The following is a 12370-nucleotide window of genomic DNA, read 5'->3' as shown; positions in this document are numbered from 1 at the left end:
CCTGCTCCTCTGATGCTGCTTGGCCTGCTGTGTTCATCCAGCTCTACACCTTGTTATCTAAGAGGATAGATTAGTTCTTGTCTAAGGTAATTGCTGGTCAGAGCCTGCTACATCTATCCATATAATGTGTAGCACTATTTTGTATTGATATATGATATCATTACTTTGAGATCTCAGCTTGAAGGTAGTCTTTAAGTTTATCCTCTCCTCAAACAGTCTTGAAGTCAAATTCACAATATGGAAGCAAACCACATGATAAATGAAGATGCCAGCTATGGCATACAACTGTGGAGAAAATAATGTCACCAGTTAAGATCCAGAAATAGACCTGAGGACATCTGGAGAAGTAAAGATTTCAAAAAATTATTCTTTGAAGAAATCATTGATATAGGTTTAAGACCAATTAGCAGCCAGAAATTTGATTTGATTTGATTTGATTTATTGTAGTCACATGTACCTAAATACAGTGAAAAGCTTTGTTTTGCAAGCAGTACAGACAGATCATAGCAAACAAACACATACAGATCATAATGTACTTAGAAAGGATGAGGCATACAAGGTTACAGCTGCACAGGAGGTGCACAAATCAAGATCATCATTATTTGAAGTCAGTGAGGTCCATTCAGCTGTCTAATAACTGCAGGGAAGAAGCTGTTCTTGAACCTGTTGGTGCATGTGTTCAAGCTTCAGTATCCTCTGCCTGACGGAAGAGGTTGGACGAGAGCATTACCAGGGTGGGAGAGGTCCATGATGATGTTGGCAGCCTTTCCGTGGCAATGAAAAGCCACAGAACTGCACAATTGCTATGAAGGAAATATCTCTGAACAGGAAACTCTTTCACAGGAACCACCTGAACACAAAGTCTCAAAAATCATTTTGCAAACAGTAATAGTGGAAGCAAGTCTTTGCAGAATCAGCACAAACTGTAAAATAATTAGAATCTAAGTGAGGGGGGTGGAATTAAATCAAAATTTAAAGCAAAATGCAGCTAATGCTGGAAATCTGAAATTAAAGAAAATGGAAAATGTTGTAACCACCTGCTCTTAAAAAAGTCAATCTTAGAATCAAAATGTTACATCTGTTTCTCTCTCTACAGATGTTCCAGAACTTTCTGTTTTTATTGAAAGGGAAAAAATTCTTTGGAAGAAATTGAGATCCCACAAAACAAGGCTGATTACTGTATTCACAAAGCTGATTTGATCTTCCAAAGAGAAAGACCAAAATATTTTGTTTCCATCTGGAAAGCTAAAGTAGTGTTAAGACTTCTCACAATCAGTTCACAAATTTTAGAACCATTTATTCAATGACAAAGTTAACATCAGTAAGTTGAGATAATTCTTCAGCTACAAGCTTGAACAAAAATTGATGGAAGAAAGAAAAAATGCAACTCAAAGTATCACAGCCCTAACAATGAAGTTGATGACAGCTTTAACATTTCAATGGGTTTTTACGACTAATTCAAAGTTTTATTCAACAACTAAGCAGTTTTACCAATTTTATCATTAGAATACAAAAGAAAGACACATAAAGAGAGCAATTAATGATCACATTGTGTCAAAATCAGCACAAAAATACCATGGATGCACAAAACATGAATAATGTCCTGGCAGCCATCTTTGATACAGTCAAAAACATCGACAAATTTTCTTGAGTGTAGCCATTTTGAGAAAGTCCTACTCATATATCTTAGGGACATAATTCAGCCATCTTGGAAAAAGAATGTCTTCATTTACTCCCATGAAGTTGTCACATTGATAAAAGAAAAGTGAACTTTAAATTGAAACAGCAGCTTACAGTTTTAGTGTGACATCAAGCTTTACAAGAATTTAACAGCAAATTTGATCAACAAAGAATACGAGGCAACAAAATGTATTGATTAGAAGGAGAAAAAATTGCTAACAATCATCTTCTAAATTAAGAAAATAATGAACAACTTCAAGTGAGTATCAACAATTAGTGAATGCAACTATATTTACCAGTACTATTCTTTCCCTCAAAGAAACTCAAACTTTCAGATCCATTCGATAGATCAGCAAATTGGCAAATGTGGAAAGCCCAATTCCTAAGATTTCAAACAGCTTCAACACTGGACACCAAATTAAATGCAAAACAAGTCAGCACACTTCTCCACTATATGGGATCATGTTAAATTAACACCAGATCAATGAGAAGCAGATTACATTTAATAATTTTGTAATAGTTTTTGATCGATATTTCGCTTCAAGATATTTCAGAAGTAGCTGAAAACAGAGTTACAGCAGGAGACTGGTCAAAAGCTATGGAATTTCAGAACTAATGGTACTGCCTTAAAGCTATTCTGAACTTCGATTGGTTTTATGATTGTAACATTGACACTACTTTTAGCATTACAGTGTATGAGCTGAAAATAAACACAATCACTTGGGCCAGGGAAACTAGAACTGGAATTCTCACCAGCCTTAGTGCTAGGTTGGTGCTATGTTTGAATCTCTTAGCACTTCAGAAATTGTGTTTTCTCTTTGTGCAATGACAGCCAGGATTTTACATCACAATTGGATTAAATGACAGAATGTCATTATTTGTTTGCATATGATTAAAATTTGACTGATTCAAATCATTCAAGCTTTTGAAAATGGCTTCTCAAGCAAATTATTCTTCTTTTCCTTCTCCAGGTATCAGTTACCTTCATTTGTTGAGGTCAAGTTTCTGATTTCCATCCCTTACAGCAGTAAGTTTAAATAATTCAACCAAACATCTGATTGGATGTCTTAATTTACCACAGATGCAAGTTAACAAGCAGTGGATCAGAACATGCGAAGTTAACGTCTTTTTCGTGATCACTACTCGAGGAAAACAACATCAAATCTGACACCAAGTTCATGATTTACAGAGCTGTGGTGGGTCCTGCCCTCCTATATGGCTTTGAGATGTGGACTGTCTGCAGCAGACACTTCAAGGCACTGGACCTGTACCACCAACGCTGCCTATGCAAGGTCCTGCAAGTCCGCTGGGAAGAAAGACGGAACAACACTAGCATCCTCGACAAGGCCAACATCTCCAACACTGAGGCATTGACCACCCTTGATCGGCTACAACCAGCTGGGCACATCGTTCTCATGACTGATACAAGAATCCCCAAAAAGGTGCTCTACTCCCAGCTCCAAAATGCCAGACGAGCCCCAGGTGGAATAAGGAATGCTACAGTGATACCCTCAAGGCTTCACTGGCGAAGTGTGACATTCCCACAGACTCTTGGGAATCACTGGCCCAAGACTATCCAAAGTGGAGGAGGAGCATCCGGGAAGGTGTTGGGCACCTCAAGACTTGCAGCCAGGAAAAACCAGAAGGCAAGTGAAAACAGCGTAAGGAGCGCGCTGCCACATCAATGCCCCACTCACTCTTTCCCGTCACTGCCACCTGCCCAAGTCTAAGAGAGCCTGCAGTAGCCATATTGGTCTGTACAGCTGCCTACAATCTCACTCTGAAAGTGGAAGAGTCATCCTTGTCGGCAAGGGACTACTGATGAATGAATGATGATTGGAAGGACATTACTGCAGATGCTAGAAATCTGAAGTAAAAACAGAAAACGTTAGAAATATTCAGCACGTCAGGCATCATCTGAGAAGACAAATAGTGTTAATGGACGGAATTTTCATCTCTGAGGTGGATGTTGAGAAAATTCCCAAGTTTGGTGCCCATCTTGGGAAAGTGTGCCTGCCAGTATGGAATTCTCAGAACAGGGGTTAGCGGGTTCCTTGCTGGGGCCATTGTCAGCTGACTTAGGAAGGAGTTAGGATTTAGCCCCAGGGGCTTCCAAGTGCCAAACTGAGCTTATTAAATGCCTACTGAGGCAATGCATCCCGGTTATAATTAAAGACATACAGCTGTCTATCCAACGCAACCCCTCACGCCTACACATTTCCCAGGCACCATCTAAGATCCTCACCCCCATACCAAACCATTCCCTTCCACCCACACCCATGGTGCCTCATACACCTATATCAGGCTCTGCCTTTCATGCTGGAATCGAGTCATAGCCATCATCTTGTCTATTCCACCAGCTCTCCCCAGCGCTATACAAATCCAGCCAAATAATTCAGGTTGATAAACTGGCACGAAAACAGATGCTGCCTGAGCTGCTGAGTCTGAAAACAGATCTCTTCAAAGTATGCTGCATGCAGCTAATCTTTTCATTTTCCAGTGTTTAAGATATTTCTATGCAACATGAGTAAAGTGTAACAGCTGCAACATATTTTTAGTTTTAATTATCACTTCAGTAAACTGTTGTATCCAGCACTTGTAAAGTCACAATCAGTATCATTTTCAAATGGGTTCAAGCTGTGCATATATTCTCACTGGGTTTATAATTTTTTCTTCCATTAGAAATCATTATAAATGAGGACTGACCATTTTAATAGGTTTAATTCTAACCTTTACCAAAACACACAGCTGAATTTTCTCTCATCCAATCATTCCCTCATTTCTGGTCTATGCTTGTTCCTCTTTCAATTTAATTATAACATGCCTTATTATCTTTTTTTTTAATTTCTGGTCATCTGAACAGTCTATCCTGCTGTCAGGTTTTCACGGATGACCTATCATTCAGGCATCATGATCTCTTCATCTAGATGTCTCTTTCTACATGTTCATGCCTTGTCTTTCCCAACACACAATACCTCCACAAAAATATGGAGCAGCTCTTTTCAACAGCAGTTTGGTTATCTCCCTTAAGTCTTCGATTATCTCTCCGAGCCCACCTCACCCCTCTGTAAAATCTCTCATTTTTAATCATTTGTAGGATGTAGGCACTCCTGACTCTGATCTTGAGAAAGTGGTGGTGAGCTGCCTTCTTGAACAGCTGCAGTCCATTTAGCATGCCTACATCTATTGTGCAGTTGAAAGGAGATCCAGGAATTTGACACAGCAACAGTAGAAACCATGATATATTTCTAAGACAGGATACTGTATGACTTGGAGGATGCTGTTGTTTCCATGCATTTGATGCCCTTATTCTGCACTGTCAGGATGGTGGGTTTGGAAGGTGCTGTCAAAGGCATCTTGGCAAGTTTCTGCAGTTCATCTTGTAGATGGAAAACGTAACTGCTATTATGTATTGTTGTTGGAGGCAGTGAATGTTTATTGGGTAGAAGGGATGTTGATCAAGTGGGCTATTTTGTCCTGGATAGTGCTGAGCTTCTTGAATGCTGTTGGACTTCAACCGTCTAAGCAAGTGGATGTTATTCTTCTAACTGTTTTTCTAAATTAAAGAATGTGTAAGTTGCATTGGGAGTACTTCTAACTTTGAAGGTAGCGTAAACTGTGTGACATCATTTTGTGGTACAGTCAACAGTGTAAATGTCTTTCACTTGAAATCAGTGGAAGTAAAAATAAGGAGAGGTTTATGATATGTAGCTGATTCACTTTCACCCGGTATACACTGTTGTTCAAGGTGAAAATGACTCCAATATGGAAATGGCTCAATAATTACCTTCAATTGTTTGTACTGAATGAATACTTGGAACTGATGATATTTACAACACAATATAATGTGATCACCTTTCCTTAGAGTTACCAGGACAACTTAATCCTCCCAGTTCAAATTGCTGACAGCTGTCATAAATTGCAGGTTGAAAGAACACCCATCATAAACCAGCAGTGTTCTTTTTAAATATGCATTAAGCTCAAATGAAGGAGCATCTTCACAAGGCAAAACTTGAAATTCCTATTCTCTGTGTTTTTCCCCAGGAATTTAAATTGAATCCACAATTTTGCTATTGACAGAAACATGTGTGAAAAGCTTTCATACTTCCTTAGTTTTTTTGATAGTGTATTTTATCTGTCCAAAAAAGAATGGTTCAGGAACACTTATCTTTTTGTTTCCTTCTCTTTCACTAATTTCTGCCAAAATTGAGAAAACCTTACTGTCAGCAAATATAGCAGGAAGTTCAATTACATTTTCAGAATTCCACACTGGTGATATTAAGGTGAACTTATGGTTACACTTATGGCTAAATGATTCTCACAATCATAGTTACTCTGATAAAGCAACATTTAATCCTGGGCTTTATGTCCATTTTTATTAAGTCATGCATAAAACATATGGAAACAGCATCTGCTGCTCAAATTCTGCTAAGCAGGAGAGAAGGAAGACTGTCAAATTACCCAGCCAGTGGAACTACATGTTCAGTTCTAATTATATTCTTTTATTTAGAAAGATAATGCTGAGTCAGAGCTAGGGTCTGTAGATGGATGCTTACTGACCTATATATGATGTAAAGATTCAGAGTGATTTACAAATTCATTCTGAAATGCTAACTGCATTAAAAATGGGTGTGCATGGTTTTATGGGTGTACTCACACTCAAGTTTCTCTCCCATTTTTCTCTGCTCTGTCTTCCTGTACCATGGGTGAGCTAAACCCAAGAGGATTAGACAGGTACATGAATAGGAAAGGTTTAGAGGGATATGGGCCAAACGCAGGCAAATGGGACAATCCTAGTTTGGGAAACTTGGTCAGAATGGACAAGTTGGACCAAAGGGTCTGTTTCACTGCTGTATGACTTTATGGCTCTTTAACAAGTGATTCCCAGATCTGATGCTTTCCTGCTCCAAACCAGAGGTTGCAGGAGTGGCTCAGGAGCAACTCTTTTAAGTATGTTTCCTTGCTCCTAGCTTCTGCAAATTATCTATTCAAAATAGTAGCTGACTTGGCAAACGTACTAGAGTCAAGTAAACCATACTTCTCCAGGGTCCTTGGTGCTGGTAAAGCTGGTCCTCCCACACCAGCTGCTATATTCTGTGTGCAGAAGGATGTGCTGTTCTGCACTTGAGGTAGAGGTGCTTCTATGGGGGCAGCATAGAAAGTTTGCAGAGTTCTTAACCTTGTCAAACCCGAAAATAACTTGAATCCAGTTAATGAGAAGTGTTCCATTCTCCAGGACTAATGTTATTTGCTTTAAAAAAGTTATAAGAGATAATATTTTTAAAAGCTGCATTTAGTCAGCTCTCTTAATCAAATATTACATTTAGGATTAGAGTTAGGCTCCTGAAGAATGTGAATGGCTAAAGTATATTTGACAGTCATAAAGCCATGAGTCCAAGTCCAACACCAAAGATCTCTGTATAAAAGTTCACACTTCAAAGCAGGAAAATGGGGTTGAAAAATATATCAGACATGATCAAATGGCAAAGCAGACTCAATAGGCTGAATGGCCTAATGCTGCTCTAACAACTTACAGTCTATTTATTCACATGCAGTAATTGCACTATTAAAGGTGCCATGTTTGGATGAGACATTAACCAAGGCCCTATTTCCATCTGAGGCAGATGCAAAAGATTCCATGACAATATTTTTTATGGAAGAACAAGAGAGTTTTCACTCCAATAAAGGTAAAAACAAAATGCTACACATGCTCGAAATCTGAAACAAACACATAAAATGCTGGAGAAACTCATCATGTCTGGCAGCATTTGAGGAGAGAGAAATAGAGTTAACATTTTCAAGTCTCAGTGGTTAGTGCTGCTGCCTCACAACACCAGGGACCTGGGTTCAATTCCAGCCTCGGGCGACTGTGTGGAATTTGCACATTCTCCCTGTGCCTGCGTGGTTTTCCTCCAGTTGCTCGGGTTTCCTCCCACAGTCCAAAAATATGCAGGTTAGGTGGATTAGCCATAGGAAATGCAGGATTACAGGGATAGGGTAGGAGGGTGAGTCGGGGTGGGATGCTCTTTGGAGGGTCGGTGTAGTCTCGATGGGCTGAATGGCCTGCTTCCACACTGTAGGGATTCTATGAACTTCTTCTGTTCTGATGTAGGGTATTACAGAGTTCACTCTACATCTTAGACAATATTTATCTTTCAACCAACATTGGCAAAACAGGTGACCTGATTATTATCTATATGTAAACTACTACTGCAGTTGCTACTTTGCATTATTGACCACATGAGAAGTACTAAGCAGCTCTAAAGTGCATTGTGCTGCCCTCAGCTCATGAAAGGCAATGTACAAATTCAAATTCTATCTTTCTTTTTTCTTGTAGTTTAAAGTTGAAAGTTTAATTTTTACAAATAAGAGTCTTCCCTTTTAAAGTGGAGATGAAGAGAATGTCTTTTCTCTGAGGCTTGTTACTCTGTGGAATTCTCTTCCTCAGAAAGTATGTTTATTTAAGGCTGATTTAGGCAAATTCCTGATGGACAGGGGAGTCAAGGGTTCCAGATTTCTGACAGCAAAAATGGGCTTGAGACCACAACCAGATCAGCCTTGATCTTATTGAATGGCAGAGCAGACTTGAAGGATTCAAATGCCTGCTCTGCTTCTAGGTTCTACCTATGTTCCTAAGTCCTTGTTGCTAATCATCAGGCATTGTATGTTTTACATGTTAAATAGATATAAGTATGATGCTGTCTTTCCTTATTCAAAATTTGATATATTTCATTGTCACTTAGTTGAGGATCAGTCACTAAGGATAAACATTAAATGAAACATTCTTTCCTCTCAGGCTTTTCCTCAGAACAAAATCAGTCAAGGGCAATGATTAGATGCATTATTTCAGTGGGTATTGAAGTCTTTGTCACATTTATTTTCTTTATAGATCACAGAACAATGAGGATGCCATTACGGTTCAGGGACCCAGATGCTGGGCAAAATTATCTTTCCAGTTCACAGCTTATTCCTCCAGGCCTCCATCTTGGACAGTAGTCTCACGTCTCATGGCACGCACCACAGGCAGTGATTGCACACACCTCTCCCTCCACGAAGATTGGCATAGGACATGTACCAGCCTCACCATATTATCATAACATATCTCTTCTTTATTTACAGCACAGTTCTGCAATTCAATGCCTCACTTTGAAGGGCAATCTAGCAAGGGATTTAAAACTTGCAAATGAAACATTCTAAGTATCTCACAAAGTATAAACATGCTTTTATTCTATATCAGAATAAACTGAAACATTCTCTCAATTAGATGAGCTTCCTGTGCACTCTTCTACATTCTTAAAAACATGGCACATCATATTGTTTTCACTAGCTAAAAACAATCATATTTCAAAGCACAATTTATTGATATTACATTTTTAATAAAATGCAGCTGCCAAAATGAGATCTATATCAATAGCAGGGTATTTATAGAAACAATACTTAATAACATATGAAATGAAACAATTTCTATATTGCAACCTCAATATCCTACCGTTTGCAGGTTTTTAATTTAATCCACATGTCCAAATTTAAATTGGAAATCAGAATATTTGAATGTCAGAGATCTTGCTTTATTAAATGAGACAAATGAATGCATTGTAGTTTAAGGAAAATACGAGAGATGAACCAACATACCATGAAATTCTTGATCAAGGACCAAATTTCTGTTGATACTCAAAGTTCATCACCAATTCACAGCTAATAACACAAGACCTTGAATAAAACTGTACACACTAATCTGAGATACCATAGTCTTTACTGAATACCCTGCATATCTTACACACTAATGACATCTCTTTCAAACCCAGAGCAGACTTACAGCCAGGCAGAATCTCGACATTATATACACTCAGCACATGGCATGCTTATATATGAGCTTTCTTAAAGGCAAGGCTGGCATACAGCATCCCCTTTTCTTTCCAAAGTAATGTTTAATTATTAACAATAACAAGTGAGATGATGTATCTCTGAAATGTACAGATAATTTGCTGACAGGTCCAGATCAAGTGATGGTAATTTTGTCAGGAAGTGTCACGAATTGATACAGAAACTATAAATCGCTGAGTCTCACATTGGTGGTTGGGAAGCTATTGGAGAGAATTCTTAGGGATAGGATTTACACACATTTGGAAAAGCATGGCCTAATTAGGGACAGTCAGCATGGCTTTGGGGAGGGCAGTTCATGTCTTACTAACTTACTTCAATTTTTCAAGGAGGTGACAATGTGATCGATGATGATCGAGCAGTGGATGTTGTCTACATGGATTTTAGTAAAGTTTTCAACATGGTAGGCTCACCCAGAAGATGAAGATGCATGGGATCCACAGTGACTTGGCTGCATGGATTCAGAATTGGGTTGCCCATAGAAGGCAGAGGGCAGTGGTGGAAGGGTGTTTTTTAGGCTGGAGGTCCGTGACTAGTGGTGTCCTGCAGGGATCCATACTGAGACCTCTGCCTTTAGCTTCATTCATTTCATAAGTGCATATTTTTTCCAATGATAGTTATTACATTTATTACCTCTTCCCCATTTGCCCCTTAATTATTTTGTATATTTGGAATGCTATTAGTGGCTTCTACTGTGAAGTCTGATGCAAAATATTTAACTCCTCTGCCTTTTTCTCATTTCCCAATATTATTTCCCCTACATCTTTTTTTTAAAAGATAAATGTTCACTTTGGCCTTCCTTTTTCTTTATTTAAAGAAGCTCATACAGTCTATTTTGATATTACTTGCTAGTTTCTCCTCAAAGTCTATTTTATCCCCTTGTATTCTTTTTCCAGTCAACTTTTGTTGGCTTTTAAATTTAACAATCCTTTGACTTACCATTAGCTTTTGCCACATTGTTTGTTTTTTTTTCAATAGCCCCATCTAAAAACATATAAAGAGTTTTTTTCTCTGCATTTACCCATTCATTAGTCTTTGGATTCTGACTGCTTCCTTCTAAATAACATGAACTATAGTTGACAAATATGCAAGTTTAAACTCATTCTGAATTTGTATGCTAATCTAATCCATACTTCTGGGCATCTTTTAGCTCATCAGCTGTTAATCCTGGCATGTTAAATCTGTCTAGGGCTTCATTCCCAAATGCTAAACAAATCTTAATGACTTGCTTTTTTGCATCAGATATGCCCAAATCTAGACATCATGGCTCTCAACACTGCTTGAAATGTTAAATTCAATTTCAATGAGAGAATTTTATGGATATTGTGACAAAATGCCTTTTCCCTTTCCTTGCTTGCTATTGATGTGATATACACTCTAATGACTATCTTTTTGCAAGGAAGTCAAACTGACCTCTCAATAGAGATTTGTCTGCTTATCAGCAAGCTGTACTTTCAATACTCTTCGACACAGTAACAAAGAAAAATATTGACAGTTGTCTCATGCATTTTAGCAGTACCTAAGATTGTCGATAATGTGTTTCATCTGTAGGTTAATTTACTTGCTGATTGTTCAAGAACTATAGAAAGCCCCATTAGCATTTGTGCTATTTGTCATTCCTAGTGCTGCATAACATCATCCATTAGTCACCGTTAGTCTCAATTAATTTACATTATTGCAAGTTTTTGAAGCAAGCCTGATCTGCTGTCTCTAATATATGAGGTGGATCAACGATGGTTGCTTTGCTAGTCGAATGATGTTCAGATGTGGGTGTGGTTATGGTTGATTTCACAGACACTCCAGCAATAAAACAATTCTATTCGTTATGAATTTTGAGTCAAGAGGGGAATGCATTATTGCAGCAGAATTCTATCTGAGGAAGTTTATGAAGGGAATACATTAACATCTCATTCACAAGATGTGAAAAGTGTTAAACTCTCAGCTATTTAGAGTTATAGAGTCATACAGCATGGAAACCTTCGGTGCAACTTTCCACATCAACCAGACATACCAATCTGACCCAGTCCCATTTGCCAGCATTTGGCTCATATCCTTCTGAGCCCTGCCTATTCAAGTAACCATCCAGATGCCTTTTAAATGTTGTAATTGTACCAGCCTCCACCACTTCCTCTGGCAGCTCATTCCATACTTGCACCACCCTCTGTCTGAAAAAGTTACCCCTTAGTTTCTTTTTAAATCTTTTCCCTCTCATCTTAAACCTATGCCCTCTAGTTATGAAATCCCCCATGCAAGGAAAAAGACCTTGACTATTCACCCTGTCCAGGCCCCTGATGATTTTATAAAAGGTCACTCCTCAGCCTCCAACTCTCCAGGGACAAAAGCCCAGCATATTCATCTTCTCCGTTTAACTCAAACCCTCCAGTCCCGGCGACATACTCTCAAGTTTAACACCATCCTTCTTATAGAAGGGTGACCAAAATTGGACACAGTATTCTGAAAGTGGCCTCACCAATGTCCTGTACAGCCACAACATGAAGTCCCAACTCCTGTACTAAATGTTCCGACCAATGAAAGCAAGTGTGCCAAACACTTTCTGCACCACCCTGTCCACCTGCAACTCTACTTTCAAGGAACTATGCATGTGTACCCCTTGGTCTCTTTGTTTAGCAATATTTCCAAGGCCCTACCATTAACTGTATACATTCCTCACCATTAACTGTACACATCCTGCCCTGGTTTGCTTTACCAAAATGTAACACCTCACATTTATCTAAATTAAACTCCAACTGCCACTCCTTGGCTATTGGCCCATCTGATCAAAGTCCCATTGTGCTCTGCGATAACCTTC

At 38.7% G+C, this 12370-nt stretch overlaps 1 protein-coding gene across 1 annotated transcript in view; it reads right to left on the bottom strand.

Annotated features, from left to right (window-relative positions):
* Window positions 1-12370, bottom strand: part of sf3a2 (splicing factor 3a, subunit 2) — a 153327-nt gene that overhangs the window by 122032 nt on the left and 18925 nt on the right. Inside the window, exon 11 of the mRNA XM_048613918.1 lies at window positions 165-285. Coding sequence (XP_048469875.1) covers window positions 165-285 — 121 coding nt within the window. The remainder of the gene's footprint in view (window positions 1-164; window positions 286-12370) is intronic.

The sequence above is a fragment of the Rhincodon typus genome, chromosome 29 (genome assembly GCF_021869965.1).
Source record: "Rhincodon typus isolate 14 chromosome 29, sRhiTyp1.1, whole genome shotgun sequence".
In the NCBI taxonomy this organism is placed as follows: Eukaryota; Metazoa; Chordata; class Chondrichthyes; order Orectolobiformes; family Rhincodontidae; genus Rhincodon; species Rhincodon typus.
The sequence above is the reverse complement of the archived record's forward strand: the minus strand, read 5'-3'. Positions and strand labels throughout refer to the sequence as shown.